The sequence below is a fragment of the Onthophagus taurus genome, chromosome 6, assembly GCF_036711975.1.
Source record: "Onthophagus taurus isolate NC chromosome 6, IU_Otau_3.0, whole genome shotgun sequence".
In the NCBI taxonomy this organism is placed as follows: Eukaryota; Metazoa; Arthropoda; class Insecta; order Coleoptera; family Scarabaeidae; genus Onthophagus; species Onthophagus taurus.
Window position 1 is genome coordinate 18,824,092 of NC_091971.1, and position 21,247 is coordinate 18,845,338.

The following is a 21,247-nucleotide window of genomic DNA, read 5'->3' on the forward strand; positions in this document are numbered from 1 at the left end:
TCTCCAAATTAGTTTTAAAATTTATATGTGTACTATATGTAGGACGGTGGGCATTAGGATACCTCTTATTTTTTCTATTATTCTAGAGGTTTTTCGTTAAACGAGGCTTTGGCAATGTTAGAAGATGACGACGAACTGGCAGAAAATGTCGATTCTTTGACCATTTTTCCACCAGAGAATGGTTGCGGAGATCAAACCGATGAAGATTCTGGAGAGTAGGATGCCACAAACCTAAATAATTTACCTAGACCACCACTTCAAGCTCCAGCTGAAATAAATTTCCGAAATATTGACTGCCAGAATCAAAATCAAAAGAATGCTGACGATTTTTCTTGAGACGACGAAATTCCTCTTTCAGCCTTGAGGGTAAAGAAAGCAAGGGTAGAAAAAAAATACGAAAAAAAGGAAAAGTTATAAATGGACGAATAAGGACTTGGAGCTTAATAATATAATTTTTAATGGCCAAGTAGATGAAAATGATAACGATATAAGTCCTTTGGAGCTATTTTCACTTATCTTTGATGATAAAATACTGGATTTAATAGTAATCGAAAGTAATCGTTATGCAAATCAGAAGAATCACCACCTAAGAATAGAGAAAACAGAAATAAAAGCATTCATAGGTGTACTATTACTCAGTGGATACATGCAAGTACCAAGAAGGAGAATGTACTGGGACTATGAAAGAGACAGTCAAAATGTGTTGGTGTCTGAAGCAATAAGTCGAAATAATTTTGAATATATTATGTCCCATTTTCATCTGGCAGATACTACTAAAATAGAAGCAAGAGACAAATTCGCAAAGGTGAGGCCTTTATTCCAACATCTGAATAAAATTTTTTTAGAAAATAGTATTTGCGAGGAGATGCATTGCGTTGATGAAGCCATGGTACCATACTTTGGTCGTCATGGCTGTAAACAGTTTATATATGGCAAACCCATCCGGTATGGATATAAATTGTGGGTAGGGGCAACGCGACTGAGCTATGTGACTGCCCCAGCCGTACCAAGGCGCGTCAACAAATATCAGCACTAACAAGGGAAGTGTCACAACTGTGTCTCACCGATTTCGATGCAATTTGGTACAGTCATAGAATGGGCCAAAATAAGGTTCGCACATTTTTTTATACGTGCGGTAAAAGCCCCTGGGGCGAGTTATAGGGGTTGAAAGTTTGGAGAAAAAGTACGTTTTCACTTATATTTTGAAAACGAAAAGTGCTATCAAAATTTGGTAAATTGTAACTGATATTCATTTTAAAAGAGCTTTCTTTTGATGTGTCACACATATAGCAGAGGGTTAAAAAGGGCGAACTACCCCTATTTTTTTGGAATTATTTAAAAACCACCCTATCGATTTTGGCGGCATTAAGTATACTTCTAGTGCGTTCAAAAATATTAGTTAAGGGTTTTTTCCCATTCGCCCTAGATCAACCCCAGCGAAGTTACGGGGGTTAACATGTAAGCACTTTTCGTAAGAATGATGTGATAAAATTGTCAGGTATTTTGAAAATACTTTAAACAAAACCGTAAATTAGTCGCACAATAAAATGTTTAGTGTAAAATAAGGCATAATACACCATATAGGGGTTGTTGGGGTTATCCACCCCCTTAAAAATTAATTCTATCCCGGGCGTTATTTGTCGATTACGGCGAAATTTGGTACTGTGTTTGTTTTATATTTGAAGTAAAAATTTTTGAAAATGGTTATAAGGGTTACAAATTAGGGGTAGTTTTTTGTTTATACCTCGAAGATGAAAACTGCCATCGTAACTGTGGTATTGTTTTTTAAAAATCTATCTATCGATGTTCCACGAGGTAAACTACCCTCATTTTCTTTAAATAATAAATATAAAACTACTAGATAAATAAGATATTTTATTTATTTATGAGTTAAAAAGCAACTGACAAAAAAAATAGTTCAATATACCAAAGAAGTTTATTCTACATTACTAATTGACGTTTTTTATGTATTATATTAATTTTCAATATTAAATTTATTTTTATTCTACGTAGTGTTGGCAAAAATGAAAGTCGTGGAAAAAATGTTTTAAACATAAGGATTTTTTACACCATGCACATGTTATGACCGCTATATCCCCACAGATATCACACGTTGGCTTCTCACTCGAAAAGCAAACTTCCACGGGATTTTCAAAATGGTCTGGTCTCTCCTCTATATAGCCACTTGCAAACCATGCGTATTTAAAAACATTTATAAACCGAGGGGAAGCCAACTGGTTATGCGTCAACGATTGCAATTTTAATATGTTATCCCTCTGATGTAAATTGACATCATACTGGTAAAGAATAATCTGATCAGAGAATCTTCTAATAAAATTTTTCCATATTCTGAAACCAAATACATCTAGGGGCTGTATTTGACCTGTTGTCCCTGCAGGTATAGATAAATGTTTGGTAGGTGTATTTTTGGCAACATTATGTAGAATAAAAATAAACTTAACAATGTTAATGATGTGATAGAGAATTTCTATTTATTCTTTCATTAATTTTCCTTTATTAATAAAGGAATTTTATAGAAGATAGGAAAAAAGTGTTAAATTAATGAAAGAATAAATTTAACATTGAACATAAAAAACGTCAATTAGTAATGTAGAATAAACTTCTTTGGTATATTGAACTATTTTTTTTTGTCAGTTGCTTTTTAACTCATAAATAAATAAAATATCTTATTTATCTAGTAGTTTTATATTTATTATTTAAAGAAAATGAGGGTAGTTTACCTCGTGGAACATCGATAGATAGATTTTTAAAAAACAATACCACAGTTACGATGGCAGTTTTCATCTTCGAGGTATAAACAAAAAACTACCCCTAATTTGTAACCCTTATAACCATTTTCAAAAATTTTTACTTCAAATATAAAACAAACACAGTACCAAATTTCGCCGTAATCAACAAGTAATGCCCGGGATAGAATTAATTTTTAAGGGGGTGGTTAACCCCAACCACCCCTAAATGGTGTATTATGCCTTATTTTACATTAAACATTTTATTGTGCGACTAATTTACGGTTTTGTTAAAGTATTTTCAAAATACCTGACAATTTTATCACATCATTCTTACGAAAAGTGGTTACATGTTAACCCCCGTAACTTCGCTGGGGATGATCTAGAGCGAATGGGAAAAAACCCTTAACTAATATTTTTGAACGTGCTGGAAGTATACTTAATGCCGCCAAAATCGATAGGGTGGTTTTTAAATAATTCCAAAAAAATAGGGGTAGTTCGCCCTTCTTAACCCTCTGGTATATGTGTGATACATCAAAAGAAAGCTCTTTTAAAATGAATATCAGTTACAATTTACCAAATTTTGATAGCACTTTTCATTTTTAAAATATAAGTGAAAACGTACTTTTTCTCCAAACTTTCAACCCCTATAACTCGCCCCAGGGGCTTTTACCGCACGTATAAAAAAATGTACGAACCTTATTTTGGCCCATTCTATGACTGTACCAAATTGCATCGAAATCGGTGAGACACAGTTGTGACACTTCCCTTGTAAGTATAGTGCGTACAGTGCAGGGCCTGCTGTTGTTTTAGAATATGCCGACATTTTGAAAAAAAAATATCCTAATGAACCAATACACTTTTTTTTGACAACTTCTTTTCCACCTTGCCGCTATTGGAGCTTCTATCCAATAAAAATTTGAGAGGCACAGGCACCATTAGTGAAAACCGTATACCAGCTAGTCTTCTGATGGATTCTAAAAAAATGAAGAAAGAGTCAAGGGGATGCTACGATTATAAAAAAGTTGATGGCCAAAATATAATTGTTGTAAAATGGCATGACAATAGTATTGTCAGTTTATGTTCAAATTCAGCAGGAGTGAATCCAATTCATTCTGCGAAAAGATTTTCTCGAAAAGAAAAGTAAATTATTCTCGTAAATTTGAGCCTTTATCGTATATATTATGTCAGAGAGAAAAAATAGTATTTTCCTCTTATAGCGCATTGTATTGACATGTCAGTCCACAACGCCTGGCAACTACATAGGAGAAGTGGTGGAACACTAGATCAGCTAAAATTTAGAAGAAGAATTGCCACCACACTGCTATTGCAGAATAAAAAACAAACTACTTCAAGAGGACATACGTCACGTAATAAAGGTATAGATAGATATTCATTTTGATCACAGGGACCACTACGTCATGCCTCAAGATAAGCAGACTAGATGCGTCCATTGTCATCAAAAGACCACCACTAGATGTTTGAAGTGTGTTTCCTTTCATATCATACACAAATTAACAATTAGATTTGTTACTCCTTAAATGCCCACCGTACTATATATAGTACGGCTTGAATTTTGTATTTACAAAATAAATTTTTAATTTGCTTTACGAAATTTGTTTATGTATAGCTTAAGCACTAACCTCTCAGAACATCTACTCATAAACAACCACCAAATTTGTATGGGCATATCCGGGTTAAAATAACTTGCCAAGGGTGTTGTACTACTCCTTTTTTTAAAAATCGTGTGTCAAACTTAATAGACATAAATCCTCTCAACCTTAACTCAATCATACTAATATTTTTTTTGCAAAACTAACGACTTTTGTTGTTTGATTTGTGATTGCTATAGTAGCATGGTTCATAAGAATACATTACTAAAAAATATCTATTAAATTGCGAACATTTCTGACCGTAGTACCTAGATATGATGTACGGGAACACTTTTTAACATTTTCAAAAATATGTCTATTACCACTTAACTAAGAGACATGGAATTTTTGTTAATTTTTACCAGAACAGGTATGAGAACAGGGTTGGCTTCTCGCCCGGTGCCCGCTTAATTGAATTTCGGGACACCTGTATATTAGAACCTATTATTTCTAATGATAGTATTAACTCTAGTTTTAGTTGGTATTCACCGTTAGATTGTTGCATATTTCTCTTGAAATAAAACTAGAACTATATAACACTAGAACTGAAAGTTTCGGGTTTAGCTGTGCGTCTTCAGACGGACGGAAATAAATGCGAAAATAAATTAATAGATATTTTAGAAATATTTTTTAACTTACCGTATCTAATTCTAATTTAAACTTTTGTAAATCATAAATATGATGTTCTTCTTTACTAATTGCTTTCTCTAATTGATTAACTTTTAGTCGTATCATATTTTCTTCAACCTGTTTCTGTTGTGCTCGTAATTTTGCGGCTGCAGCTTGTTTAAGACCCCCATCAAAGGATAACATTTCATCTTGCAATTTATTTTTTAACGTATCCAACTTAGCTTTATCATTAGATATCGCAGTATTTAATCGCCTCATTTCATCGTCTAACCGATTAACTTGCCCCGTTAAAAACGTTTTAACCTCGTTGTGCTGGGCAAAAATTTCCTCTAACTCTGCAATTTTCTCGTTTAAAATATCCGTTTTTTCATCGTCTTTATTTAGATTTTCGATATTTCCAATTTTAACTTCCATTTCATTTTTACGATATTCTACATGATACAGCATCTCTTTTTGTGCGGCGACTTCGTTCATTTTCAATTTGATTTGTTTTTGCATTTTCTTCTTGGCAACATTTATTCCGGTAATTTCAATATCGAAACGTTTTGCGAATTCTTTTAAATCTTCGAGAGCTATTTGACTACGATAAACGATTCCCAACATTTTTTCAATGTCCGTAGTTAAATTTTTCGTCATCATTTCATCAACTTTGATCATATCGTTTAAACTTTTCGTACGTTCGGTTGACGATAAAGTTTTTGATAAAACTTCGGCAAGTTTATTATTTAATTCTTCGTTTATTACAGCAGCTCCGTTTATTTTCGCTTCGTTTGTAGCGAGTGTTTTTTCTTGTTCTTTAACTAATTGGCGTTCTTGGTCGAGTTTTAATGCAGTTGACGCTAATGTACGTTTTATTGTAGTTATCTAATATTGATCAAATTAATTAGAAAGAAATTAAAAAAACTAAATTTTATACAAACATCATTTCCAAGTGTTAAAATGCTTTGAGTAACTTCATTTAATTGCAATCTCAGTCTCGAATTAAATATGTTTAATTCTTCAATTTCTATTTCGAGCTTTCTATTATTCGCTTTTTCATTGAGTAAAAATTTCTCTTCATCTCTTAACTCTGCATCTCTTTCGTCTATAATAGCCTGGGTTAGCATAATATCGTCATTCATTTTTGCAATCTCTTCATCTCTTTGTCTTAAATTTTTAACCGCATCTTGCCATTGAATGACTAAAGCTTTTCTTTCTTCTTCTAATTGCTTAAATAGTTTGTCTAAAAAAGATAAATATAAAATTTTATTTATTTGTTTTTTGAATATATTGTACTTGTTCTATCTTGCATTTGCTCATAATTTCTAACTTCGGCAACCATTCGTTCGACGGTGTCCCTTTTTTGGCACACTTCTACTTCTAAAAGTTGCCGTTTTGTATCCAACTCATTAATTCTTCGGGTATCTTCTTGCGAAAATTTTTTTAACATATCTACATCGTCATCACGTTTCTTTAACGATTCTTCCCATGCTTTTAAAGCTTCCACATCCCATATTGTTTCCGATTTTAATTTATCGATTTTTGCCAATGTTTTTGCGAGATCCGCACGTTTTCCTGATTGTCTGTGTTCAATATCTTCAATATGTTTATTAATTTGCCGCATTTCTTGATTGATTCGTTCTTGTTGGGATTTTGATTCTATTAAACGTTGTCTTTCACTTGCAATTTGTTGAGTGTATGCTGTCATAAGTTTCTAAAACAATAAATTAAAAAAAAATCATACTTTTAAATCGCGGACTTTCTGTTCGTATTTGCCAAATAAACATAAAGAGCATTAGCTACTCTAAGAGCCAATATACAACAAGACTTTTGAAGGAAAACAGTATTGATCTGGTCGAAATTCAGGAAAATTCGATTTCTACCTCTTCAGACAATAAAATACACAGTGTCGTAGTCAAATTTAGACAAATAACCGTGTATCCAACGTTTATAAAGCACCAACTATTTGATAACCAACCTCAGTGATGCAAATACAACCGCAACCTCCAGTATACTTGGGTGACTTTGAGCATGAACAGTGAAAATATCTTGACTGTGATGTTAATGATGAATGCTTGGTGAAATGGGATGAAGATAAAAATCTTATCTTTGCTGCTAAACACCGCTATAGTTTCAGATCCACAGCGTGGAGGAAGGAATGTAATCCTGAGCTGAATGGGAGAAATTCTCTATGGACCCTGATAAGTACCTGGGCTAGATATCAACCATCCACAAAGTCTATGGCAGATACCTTGGAGCAGTCACAAGTACCGCCTATAAGCGAATCCCCAGGGAATATAATAATAATAATGTCTTTATTCGTACCAACATCAAATTAACAAATTAAATATTCTATACAAAACAAAAAAAATAAAATAAAATAAAATACTAAATTCACTAGTAAATTATAATAGTACGAAATGGCGAAGTTCGGTGCCGAGACACTGCTCAATTTAACCTTAAATTCCATTGTAATAATATTCAAAAAATTCCAAAACGTTCAGCAACAAGCAAACAAACTAGCTATATAAAGAAAATAATTAAAGAAATACCTCTGCCAGTACAGACAGAAACGGAAAAAAAATGTAAAAAAAAAGAAAACTAATACTTAATAAATGCCACCTTCGCCTTACATTTAAATAGTTAGGATGGCCGTCTGTTGATCAAGTAAGCAACCAAACACTCGCTTTTTAAATGAGGAGACGCTTGCAAGCAGTTTCGTTTCAGTGGGTAAATCATTGTACATCTTTACAATCTGATAACTGAAGCTCCGTTTAAATAACTCCGTATTGTGGTTAGGAGGTGACAGAGCCCCCCTGAATCTCAAATTCAAGTTATGAATGTCAGTGCGATATTGAATTTTTTGGCATAAATATTGAGGCTTTTCTCTCTGAATTATGTTGTAATAAAACACACAACAATGCAGCTGCCTCCTACGGACCATATTAAGCCATTTTACCTCTGTCAACTTATGTGAAATTCTGTCATACTTCCTAATCCCGAAAATAAATCGCAGACAGGCGTTCTGAACCCTCTGTATGCGCTGCTCATCGACCCTAAGTAAAGACGGCCCATACACCACATCTCCAAAATTAAATTTTGATTAAATCAGCGCATTACAAAGTATAGTCTTAGTGTTGACAGTGAGAAGATGGCGAGAGGGGTACAGAGCTTTTAGTTTACCAAACGCACCCCGAAGCATACTTGACACGTGACTCCGGAATCTCAAATCCGAATCCATCACCAACCCTAAATTACGTGCTTCAGATACAATGGGGAGCGTTGATCCGTTGACCGTTACCCTGACATCTCCACCATAACGCAAAATATCCATTTTTCGGCCAAATATCATAACTTTTGATTTATTCGGATTGATTACTAAACGGTGATGGTTGGCGGCAGACACCAGATCCGACAATTCTATATTCAATAAATTCGGATAATGTTGTTGTTCTTGAGGTTTATATGATATATACACCTGAGTATCGTCTGCGTAAAAATGAACTTTGCAGTACTTAAAAATATTACTTAAAGGTGCTGTGTAAATTGAGAACAGGGTTGGGGAGAGCACAGAACCCTGCGCCACACCCGACCCAAGAAGGCGTACATTAGATTGATGGTTAGTCAGCTGCACGTATTGTTGACGACCACTCAAGAAATTCTCAAAGAATGCAACTGCTGAATCTTCCAGCCGATGGTGCTTTAAAATAGTTAGTAAGAGGTTGTGATTTACTGTATCAAATGCCTTCGTGTAATCCAATAGAACAAGTATAGTCATGTACCCTCTATCTGTTGCACCCATTATGTCATCGATTACACACGTTAAAGCAGTCGTACAACTGTGACCATGTCTAAATCCAGACTGAACCGAAGGAAGGATGTTATTAATTTCCAGGTGATGCTGCAGTTGAACATTAATAATTTTTTCCATGATTTTTGACATTGCCGTTAGTATACTTATTGGACGAAGGTCAGAAACGAGGATCGGATTAGTAACTTTTGGAATCGGGCGCACGACTGCTACTTTCCACAAAAAAGGAAATACACTATTTTGAATACAAAAATTAACAAGATGTGTGACATAAGGCAGTAGAAATGGCATACAGTATTCTAATGTTTTAACCGATACTCCATCGGTACCAATTGCATTAGATTTAATTGATTTCAAAATCTTCAGAACATCGCTTTCAGATACTGTAGAAAATCTGAGAGGGATTACAACACGTTCATTTAAGTTGGAATACATATTATTATCAACGGTGGTATTAGTGCTGGGAAGCGAATCAATAAAGAAATCGTTAATAATAGAAGCATCTTGAAAGTGGTTAGGAAGCGATCTATGTTTGGACTTCATTAATTTCATGGATTTCAAAGTATGCCAGGTCTTAGCACCGTTACCCAAATCCAAAAAATTTTGTAAATATTTTTGTTTACAATTGCGATGCATATTTGTAACCAAGTTAAGTATATCGGAAAGAAGTTATCTCAGGATGGTGTGAAAACAACGACCACCTTTATCAAAGCGTCCTTGAGATGGGTGACCAAGAGGTGTCGGATGAGCTTCTCCACAGCTTTGACATCGCAAGGCAAAACAGAAATGGTTGGAAACGGTAGAAAACCTAAACCTCCAAACCTAACATAAACTTTCCTGAGGAAAACATCTCTCCAAATATTCTCACATAGCAACAACGTCCAGCACAAGTACAAGTACCTACAATCAAAATAAAGCGAGACCTCAGGAATTGTAGATTAAGGCGAAGGAGACTGAAATCATTCCAGGAATTCCTAATAAATAGCACAAAATATGGTAAATTTTGGCTTACCAGATTCTTTACTGATCTAATCCAGGTTGGTAATCTACCCAGAGGATTCAAACAAACAAAGGTAATGCCATCCTATAACCAGGGAAAACAGCAAACTTACCTAAGAGCTACGGGCCCATCTTATTATTATTAGTAACATACGAATTACTACAAAGGCTCATCTATAACAAAATATGTCAGAATGTGTTTGTTGTAATACTGATCGAACAGGCAGGTTTCAGATCAAAATGATGATGAATTAACCAGGTCCTTTCGCTTTCTATTGAAGCGGTATTCCGAAGAAAGCACAACATTTCTGCTGCATTTATTGATTGCAGTTCCTCCGTGTTATTCTATCTAAATCAACAGGTCGCCTAGCAAATAATATGATGAATGACAGAACATTCTGAATTATCATGGGGTTCGATGTGAGCTCACCAAGAAAACTAAAGAAGCAGCCTGCCGCAAGGGTCGGTGGTCTCTTTAACCTATGTATAGCAGATATGCAAGAAGCAAGATCTAAAAAAAATGTGGTTCAATCGGTGTCATCCACAATGTTACAGTTACACAATTCAACCCATTATATCTGCTGATATAGTAGACGCCACGAGAGCTGGCAGTAAATCATCGTTTTCCGCTGTTACAAATGCCATACGTAGTAAATTAAAATTCACAAACCGCTAGAGAGTAATGTGTGTTAGAAAGAGATAGCATTAGTTTAATATGTCTGCTGTACAATTCAAATAGCCACGTCGAAAAAGTACGTCTGTTCTTCTAAGGGATGTAACTCTATAATTATAACCTCAAATCGAAACGTCTTGTGAATCTGTTGATGTTTTCACAAGCCGAAAATGAAATAAATTAATAATTAATGAATAAATTATGAACCACTGTTTAAATAAAACTTACTTAACCCTTTGTGTCCCAAGAAGTCAAACATTTTGAAACTTTGTGACAGAATCAGACAGAATTAAAACGCTATCAAAATGCATTCAGTAAAGGCCTTAGAAATAAAATTTTAGCAAAATATGCTATTTTCGCATAGTCTAAGTGTCAAAAAAGATGCTAATTCAAAAATTCCTGGAAACCGTGTTTATTAAAATTAAGAAATAAAACTTATTTTAAATTGAAGCTTGAAGCTTTCTGTTTAAATCGATGTATAACAATCGATGGGTTGAATTAAAAAAATATTGAGAAAAAGCGTATTGAGTTAAAACTAACATTTTCGTATAACCTAAAAGTGTCAAAAAAGATGCTAATTTAAAAATTCCTGGAAGCCGTATTTATTGAAATTGAGGAATGAAACTTATTTTAAATTAAAGCTCAAAGCTTTCTCTTGAAAATGATGTATAATAATTGTTGGGTTGGATTGGAAAAATATAGAGAAAAAAAATTTTGAAACAAAACTTACATTTTCGAATAACCTAAAAATGTTAAAAAGATGCTAATTTAAAAATTCCTGTAAGCCGTACTTAAAAGAGTCAAAAAAGATGCTAATTTAAAAATTCTTAGAAACCATGTTTATTGAAATTAAGGAATGAGACTTATTTTAAATTTAAGCTCAATGTTTTCTTTTTAAAATGATCTGTAATAATCACACCTAATAACCATTTATCAAAGAAATACCTTCTTGAACAACAAAATTCAACAGCACCACTTTTCACTAAACTTCTAACCTCACATCTGGATGAATAAGTTTAAAGTGTACCTAAAAATCCTACAGTGCGGATTGCGACGTTTTTTATACAGATTATTTCTTGTATACACTTGTATAGTAGAAAGTACAGACAGCTCTAAATGCGCCGAATAGATAACTACAGTTTAAAATGAGTGTTTAAAATTCACTCGTCGGGACACAAAGGGTTAATCCCTTGCGACCTGTAAATAACCTTTTAAAGTATTTGATAAATAAATAAATAATTACATAAATTTTATTATAAATTAATATTAACGATTTTTCGCTGCTTAACGTCTCCGAAATTTGGCAATGTTTGACATATAACCTCCATTACTAACCTAACATATATACATTTAAATATATGTGGTGAAATAATCTAAGTCGTACGTCCATATCTTGATTCATACCGTTTTAAAACGTCAAGTCACTGCCAGCTCTCGTGGTTTCTACTATAGCAATCTTCTTTCTCCACTTTTAATTGTTTTAAAAGCTAACAGCTCTATTTGAGAAGATGAGGAAATAAGTTACTAGGAAAAGTTGTTCAAAAGTAAAAGGTAATTTATAATACCAATTTTCGAAAAAATCGGCAGTCATTGTTGCGAATAGCTAGAGAAAAGAAGAGATACGATGAAAATGATGCAAGTACTTTGTTGGTATTACATTCAGTAGAGGAACCCCCGAAATTATCATTAAGAAGAAGAGCTGAAAATCTCTAATTTGTTAAAAAGTTCCAAATTCAGAAGATATTAAAACACAACAAGATACATCCATACAAGCCAGTTTTTAATCATGTTTTGGAAGTCGGCGATGAAGCAAAACGTTTGGATTTTTGTTTGTGGGTTGGCAGTATGGAACTTTTTCGACCAGTGACTCTAATCCGCATTTTCGAATACCACGGAGACGTCAGTACTGTGTTAAAGTAAATGTGTTGTGCAGCATTTCTTATTACGAAATAATAGGGCCATACTTCTTTGACACTACTTGTAATGCGAATAGTTATTTAGCTATGTTAAGAAATTTCCTCGACGGTGAATTAGACAATCTTCCACTAGAATACAGTATTTCATTTTATTTTCAACAAGATAGATGCCCAGCACATTATGCGGCAACGGTTAGACAATGGTTAGACCATACATTTCCAGATGATGTTAATTTGGAATTAGTTAATTGATATTAAAATAAATTTAATGATCATAAATAAATAAAAGTAGGTGAAGTAGTTAAAGTTTTTTCAATTTTCTGAACACCGCGTATAAAATATGTTAAATGTTTCTATCCCAATCTTACTCCAAGAACTAGCAAAATTTTTTATCTAGATTTTTTGATAAAATTAAAAACAAAAAGGTTTTTCCTATTCAACACCTTTTCCGTGAACGTACTGTATAGGAGATATGCAAGAAGCAAGATCTAAAAAGTACAGCTACGACAATGACTGGACTTCTGCAATACAATAACAATATAACTTGGAGTTCCATTCGGAAAGAGCATTACACATTCAACCCGTAATACTAGTTTTGGACTGGAAATACCATGTATAAAGACGACAATATATACGTTTATTTAGCATAACGTTATATTTGGCATGAAAATCTGGCTACAAATTTGCTACAAAATGTATATTGTGTGAATACTGGTATCAAATTATTATTATTAGATTCTTAGAGTGGCTATTATCCTGCAGTTATTAGTGAACTAATACTATCAGACACTAATTAAAACACTTGTTTAATGTATTTGGTTTCAAAATATGGAAAAATGTTATTAGAACATTCTCTGATCTAATTATTCTTTAGCAGTATGATATCAATTTATATCAGAGAGATAATACATTAAAATTGCAGCCCCTAATGCATAACCAGTTGTCTTCTCCTCGGGTTATAAGTGCTTTTAAATAGGCATGGTTTGCAAGTAGATATGTAGAGGAGAGACCAGATCATTTTGAAAATCCCGTAGGGGTTTGCTTCTCTGAATGAGAAGCCAACATGTGGTACCTGTAAGGATGTAGCGGTCATCATAACAACAAATGCACATGATACCAATTTTTGATATTGTACCAGGTGCAAATCGGGTACACTTTATTTCCTGCTCATTTCTTCATCAAAGAAAAGGAATCAGAGTTGTAGGAAATAGGAAAGTGCGTTATATAAGATCGTCAAGAACTAATTGAAATTATTGATACCACTGAAAATAGGAATAGTTATGAAGTAACAGAAGACAATAGCAATTTAAATGAAAGTGCAGATGAAAACTTACCCTTAAGCATATTGCAGATAAAATTAATTCCTGCTAACAATAACCAAAACAAAACAATTTGGGATTGTTATAAGGTAATCCCACAAAAACAAACTACAATAAATCTACTAATTTAGAGTCAAAGATAGAGAATTATTTAAATCAGAAACTCATTCTAATAAACGAGCATTTTGGCGTCAATGTAAAAGAAGTTTTTAACTGCACCTGAAAGTTCTATATATTCAGAAAAGTTGTTTTCGGAGGCAGAAAATATTTGATAGCAAAAGGAATAGACTACTATGGCTACTATACTCTGTTTTTAAACCAGGAGGAGTATTTTAAATTTGTCACCAGATTGACCTTGCACGTGATTGGTTGAATGCGAGGAAGGTTCACACACAGGCAATTTTGAATTTTGAATTTGAAGGTTAGGTTATTGATAATTCGACAGTTTCGTGTCATTGTTGTAAATTTTGTTTAAACTCTTTTGCGTCTTCAATTAATACACTCATAACCTTAATGTTAATTTGTGATTTGTATGTTTAGTGTTGACGATAACAAACGAAAATAAATACAATAATAAGTAAATAAATAAATAATAATAATTATTAATTTAAATTTACCGCCAAAATATCTAGTGATATTTTCTGGTGATTTTTCCTAGTGTAAATCTGACTTTCGCGTTTACTCCTCCTGGTTTAAAAACAGAGTATATCCTTAAATGGCGAGAAACTTCGACTGTTAAAAATTTGAGATTTTATACAAAATATTTATATGTTTCCGTTGAATTAGATACTAGTAAAGAGGAGAAATTTAGGAAAAATTGTTGAAAAATGATAATATATACGTGAGTTTCATTATTTCATCATTTTCACAACTTTTATTTCTAATGTTAAAATTTTATTATCAAAAAAATGACATTTCACTACGTTCCTATGTTCACTCCCTTAGTTATACCAACCTTGAATCATTAAATTAACTAAAAAATTTGTTTAACTGTCAAAAATCAGCAAATGTAATATCGTTATTACATAGTTTTGTTACCTGATTTTGTTCGGATTCCTGTTTAATATATTTCAAATGTTTGTCCATCGACTCACACTTAGCGGTAGCATCATCGAAATTTATTTTCGCCTTAGCTTTTCTATCGGTTAAGCGTTTGACTTCTTCTTCAAGAGCTTGATTTTCAGCGTTTGCTATCGGAACATGAAACCCATTTGTCCAACCGATTTTTTCTAAAATATTACGAACATCCATTATCTTTTCGTGTTCTTTTACTTCCTATTTTCACAATATTTTAGCGCTGAATTGTAGTATTCATCGAATTACACACTGTTTTGAGACCTTTGAGTTTTTACCGTTTTTGTTTAATCAATAACATGTGTTTCTAAGGTTATATTGATTGACATCAAATCTTTAATTATTTAATTTCGATGTTGATAGATGGCCCTATATTAAATTTCTATTTTTGACAGGTGAAAAATAAAGAAATCATTAAAAAAATATACAGTTGCTCACAAAATTGAGTATACAGCGGAATGGAAGTGAATATTTCAAATAATTATTTATTTATTTTAAAGTTTGTGATGTATTTAATATTGTATTAACAATAATAATAAACGATACGAAATTCACGTCATAAAATTGAGATACTCAATTTTCAATTTAAATATACAGGGTGATTTATAATATATGGAGCAGACTAAAAGGGTAGACTGACGAGATTTTATTAATAATGTTTTGTTAAAAACTTAATAGTTACATAGATATCGCATGTTAATTTTTTAAATAATTTAATGTCCATTTTTGAAAACTACTGATATTCAGTAAAGAACAATTAAAATACTTGTCGACGTCCATCCTCATTTTTGATGGAGCTGTAAAACTAGACAATTTATTGTTTCAGTAGTTTTGTTGTTTTAGATAATACGTAATTTGTTAAAAGAAAGAATGAATTTATGAAACGTCTAATAATAATGTTTTAAATGCAAAATTTAAAATCTCTAAAACAATTATTTAGCTACTCTAAAATTGCAGCTGTAAAGGATAATCAGCGGGAATCAGTCCTTGCACCTTTTGCAAATGGTTCTGGGAAACTTCGAATTGGTGAGAAATTTGACGAGTACTAGTATTTGCATCTGCATCAACAATTTCTAGAATTGCTTCTTCTAAATTCACTCCATATCTGTTTGGTCTACCGCCACCAAGACCTTTCTTAGGTTGTCCCTCTTCCCCGCTGGACTAACCGAAGAAAAGTGTTTTCTGAAGGCATCTGTCGATTAGGAAATCGTTTCAAATACAGATCTTTTGTATGTGCAGCGTTTTCTCCAGCAGCTCCATAAACAATAAGCACAAATACGTATTCCTCATTACTGTAAAGTGCCATTGTACTTTTTGATTTGTAATAGTTCTAATTTTAACACAAATTGACAATTTTCTTGAATTTTGCAATTTTTAAAAGCCTATATAAAATCCAATTCTTGGAATATGAGGATGAAAATTTCCCAAAATGTTAATAAAATTGTCCTCTTTCCAATGAACTAATCCGTTTTGAAAAATAGCGTTTGGTTTTTGAGAAAATAATATTTGAAGTTTTGATAATATTTTTGATGGTACAATTTTCATCGATAATTTTCAAAATTCGCTATAAAATTAATTTCTTAAAGGATCCTTGTGGAAATATCACCAATTATTAATTAAAGTGTCCTCTTTTTAATGCAAAAAGCCATTTTGAAAAATCACTTTCAGTTCTAGAGAAATAAATTTTTGAAATGATCGACAATTTTTCGAATTTTGCAATTTTCGCCAATTAAGTTTTAAAAATTCGTATAAAATCCATTTCTTGGAATACAAGTATGAAAATTTCCCAAAGTATTAATAAAAGTGTCTTCTTTCCAATGAACCAATCCATTTTGAAAAATAGCTTTTAGTTTTTGAGAAAACAATATTCGATGTTTTGATAAAATTTTTGATGTTGCAATTTTCATCGATAATTTTCAAAATTCGCTATAAAATTTATTTTTTTGAAGGATCCTTGTGTAAATATCACTAATTATTAATTAAAGAATCCTCCTTTTAATGCAAAAAGCCATTTTGAAAAATCACTTTTAGTTCTTGAGAAATAAATTTTTGAAATAATCGACAATTTTTTCGAATTTTGCAATTTTCGCCGATTAAGTTTTAAAAATTCGTATAAAATCCATTTCTTGGAATATAAGTATGAAAATTTCCCGAAGTGTTAATAAAAGTGTCCTCTTTCCAATGAAGCAACACGTTTTGAAAAATAACTTTTAGTTTTTGAGAAAACAATGTTTGAAGTAAGTTGGTATAGCAGATCATTGCTAGGGTTAAAGAGGGGATTACGGGGGTTCCTAATTCGGGTGATGGATCTCAGTGCAGATCTTTCCGCTACTTCCAGGTGGTACTTCGTTCTTCTTGGTGCGTTGCTTAGCAGTATTGATCCATATTCTATGATGGGCCTGCATATGGTCTTGTAGATGTGCGAGGCACATGAGGTAGAGATTCCGCGACCGCTGAACGAGAGAAATTTAAAGTGTTTGGCGCGTGTCTTTACTTTCATCTTCACCTTGGTTGCGTGAGTGGAAAACTTAAGCGTTCTGTCAAGTATTATGCCAAGATACTTGCAGGTTGGTGAGACGGAGATTGCCGTTGATTGGATTGTAATTGTGGGAGAGGGAGCGCGGGGTGAGAGGAATGGGACAAAAAATTGTGTTTTTGTCGGATTGAGTAGGATGCGCCATTTTCGGTACCAATTTTCCGTTTCGTTTATGAGCGTCTGCAGCTTACGGACCGAGGAAGTGATATCCCTACTGTGCGAGACCAATGCTGTGTCGTCGGCGTAAAGAAGTGCGTATGCAGTGAGGTTAAAGGCGTCTGGGTTGTCGTTGTAAAGATCGTGGCAGAATAGATTGTATAGAGCGGGAGAGATAGGCGAACCCTGAGGAAGGCCTTGCTGAGCGGAGAAGCTGTGGGAGAAGTGATTTTTCAACTTCACGATGGAGGAGCGATTCGACAGGAATTGGTTTATCAGGGTTAGAAGGTAGTATGGCGTTTTTAGCTTATCCAGTTTAAATAGCAATCCTTTGTGCCACACAGACTCAAAGGCCTTTCGGACGTCCAGAAACACTGCTGCAGATTTCAGTTTTACAAAACGTGCCGCCTGGAAGTTGGAAACCAGAATAGTTAGTGGCTGGGACGTTGATTTGCCGGATTGGAAGCCAAATTGGTAAGGCGGAATTTTCTTTGATACCGCAGCAAGGAGCTTGTTCTTCAACTGCGTCTCGAAGAGTTTTCCAATTACGGGGAGAAGTGAGATGGGGCGATAGTTGGCTGGATCAGATAGAGAAGAATCCTTCTTGGGAATACAAGTAATAATTGACGTCTTCCAGTCGCGCGGGAAATGCTGAGGCGTAAGGCAAAAGTTGAATATTTTTCTGATAAAGCCATGGATGTTAAGATCTAGACTTCTAAGCAGTTTCCTTGTGATGTTATCATAGCCGGGAGCGGTATCTTTTCCCTGTCCAAGAAGAGTAAAATATTCGTCTTCCAACATGAGAGCATCTTCGGGTGTCTCGAACGGTGTCAAAAATGCGGATTCGTACCAATTATCTATAATGCTTTTATTGTGGGAACAAAACGAAACATCCTCGGTAAAGGTGAATACACCTTCTAGGTAGTCAGCGTGTATGTTGACAATCTCTTCAGGGTTGGAGTGCACACCGCCATCGGTAGGATCAATGAGCTCCTCCGTTCCAGGTGTCTTTTGGTATCTTGATAGTTTTCGAATTTCGTGCCAATAGTTTCTTCCTTTACACAGTTTTATTTTGTCACAGGCTTCCATGTACTTTTCCGTTCTGTATTGCTGAATTAGTTTCTGTATCTTTTTGTTGAACTCATTAAACTTCTTTTTCAACTCAGGCACTTCATATACCCTGAAGTCTCGATATGGGCGTCTTTTCTCTTTGATGAGTCTGATAATAAATGGAGGTAGCGGAAAATTGTAGTGTTTGGTGGATAATCGACAATTTTTCGAATTTTGCAATTTCCGCCAATTAAGTTTTAAAAATTCGTATAAAATCCAATTATTGGAATACAAGTATGAAAATTTCCCAAAGTATTAATAAAAGTGTCTTCTTTCCAATGAACCAATCCATTTTGAAAAATAGCTTTTAGTTTTTGAGAAAAAAATATTCGAAGTTTTGATAAAATTTTTGATGTTGCAATTTTCATCGATAACTTTCAAAATTCGCTATAAAATTAATTTTTTGAAGGATCCTTGTGGAAATATCACCAATTATTAATTAAAGTATATTCTTTTTAATGCAAAAAGCCGTTTTAAAAATCGCTTTTAGTTCTTGATAAATAAATTTTTGAAGTAATCGACAATTTTTTGAATTTTGCAATTTTCGTCAATTAAGTTTTAAAAATTCGTATAAAATCCATTTCTTGGAATACAAGTATGAAAATTTCCCAAAGTATTAATAAAAGTGTCTTCTTTCCAATGAACCAACACGTTTTGAAAAATAACTTTTAGTTTTTGTGAAAACAATATTTGAAGTTATGATAAAATTTTCGATATTGCAATTTTCATCGATAACTTTCAAAATTCGCTATAAAATTAATTTTTTGAAGGATCCTTGTGGAAATATCACCAATTATTAATTAAAGTATATTCTTTTTAATGCAAAAAGCCGTTTTGACAAATCAATTTTAGTTCTTGAGAAATAAATTTTTGAAATAATCGACAATTTTTCGAATTTTACAATTTACGCCGATTAAGTTTTAAAAATTCGTATAAAATCCATTTCTTGGAATATAAGTATGAGAATTTCCCAAAATGTTAATAAAAGTGTCCTCTTTCCAATGAACCAACACGTTTTGAAAAATAATTTTTAGTTTTTGAGAAAACAATATTTGAAGTTTTGATAAAATTTTCGATGTTGCAATTTGTATCGATAACTTTCAAAATTCGCTATAAAATTAAATTCTTGAGGGATCCTTGTGGAAATATCATCAATTATTAAATTACAGTATGCTCTTTTTAATGCAACAAGCCGTTTTGAAAAATCACTTTTAGTTCTTGAGAAATTTTAGAAATAATCGAATATTTTTTCGAATTTTGCAATTTTCGCCGATTATATTTTAAAAATTCGTATAAAATCAATTTTTTGGGATACAAGTATGACAATTTTCCAAAGTATTAATAAGAGTGTCCTCTTTCCAAAGAACCAATACGTTTTGAAAGATAACTTTTAGTTTTGGAGAAAACAATATTTGAAGTTTTGATAAAATTTTCGATGTTGCAATTTTCATTGATAACTTTCAAAATTCGCTATAAAATTAGTTTCTTGAAGGATTCTTGTGGAAATATCGCCAACTATTAGTTAAGGTAGCATCTTTTTAGAGTTAAGAGAAAATTCAGAAATGCACCAGAAATTATAACCATAATGGCCGAATAGATATGCCGGATAACCGGATATCCGGTTTTCACAAAATCACTATCCGTATATATATCACTAACTTTAAAATAAATTAATAATTATTTAAAATATTCACAATTATCTATCATTGTCAGTTGCATCATGTTTCTATTTTTGACAGGTTAAGAAATTAAATAAAATTTATGTTTAAGAATATTAATTAATTTTTATTAAATAGATTTAAATTTATTCTTAAGTTTTTTGTTTCACCGTTCGTAGAAGAAAAAATATCTATGCAAGATCAAATTTAATTTATTTTAAAAGATAAAAACTATTAATCAATAGGAAAACGAGATTTTTTTTAGGAAGTTTTTTTTTCGGCGTTTCTAGAATTTCCAGACAAAGAAAAAACATCGCTACGTGAATAATAATTACATAAATCACCTACGCTCCAAGAAAAAACTCCCACAATCGTTATTCGAACGATTACCTCGAGCTGTTAAAAGCTTCAAACTGTAAATTTACTCAACCCAAATCAAAATTTTAATTCGCACAAAAAATCTTAACACATTTTCGTTAAAAATAAAGTTAAACAAACTTACTTTAGTTCAAATATTTAGTTTTTTTATTTTACAATTTAAATTTTAAAATATGATTATCCATTAAAATGAACTCAAATAATTTCGGTTAAATTTTGTGATAAATGTTCTAAGTATTTATTTATTTTCTCTTAAGGCATAACGGTGAAGTTAATTTAAAAGTGATTTATAAACTAAGAGAAGAAAAACATCAAACAACAATTTCTTTTTATATTTATTAATCTTTTATTTTATTGTGCCGATATTTAATTATTAAGATAATCTTCTTGGGAGGTAAATAATTATATCAAAGAATCTAATTAACCCAGTAACTATAATGGACTGAATGAGAATATAAAATATTGAAAGAATAAAGAAAGAAAATTTTCTGGGAGTTTTTTTTCCTGTATTATTCGTAAACTTGGTCGTGAACTTCTCGATGAACTCTTCTCATCACCATGGGTCGACTATAAAACCTAAAAATTACACGCATCCTCGTCATTTACCCA

The 21,247-nt window shown here is 32.6% G+C and overlaps 1 protein-coding gene and 1 long non-coding RNA gene across 2 annotated transcripts in view; one reads left to right on the top strand and one right to left on the bottom strand.

The window, feature by feature from the left end:
- Window positions 1-2,701, top strand: part of LOC139429938 (uncharacterized) — a 2,985-nt gene extending 284 nt beyond the window's left edge. The window contains exon 2 of the long non-coding RNA XR_011640532.1: window positions 87-2,701. This is a non-coding gene — a long non-coding RNA (uncharacterized lncRNA). The remainder of the gene's footprint in view (window positions 1-86) is intronic.
- The window catches only part of LOC111421971 (coiled-coil domain-containing protein 39-like), a 24,559-nt gene extending 9,455 nt beyond the window's left edge, over window positions 1-15,104 (bottom strand). Inside the window, exons 1-4 of the mRNA XM_071196386.1 lie at window positions 14,765-15,104; window positions 6,305-6,722; window positions 5,950-6,251; window positions 5,039-5,893 (exon numbers count right to left, since the gene is read on the bottom strand). Coding sequence (XP_071052487.1) covers window positions 5,039-5,893; window positions 5,950-6,251; window positions 6,305-6,722; window positions 14,765-14,977 — 1,788 coding nt within the window. The 5' untranslated portion in view covers window positions 14,978-15,104. The remainder of the gene's footprint in view (window positions 1-5,038; window positions 5,894-5,949; window positions 6,252-6,304; window positions 6,723-14,764) is intronic.
- Between the last annotated feature and the right edge of the window lie 6,143 nt (window positions 15,105-21,247).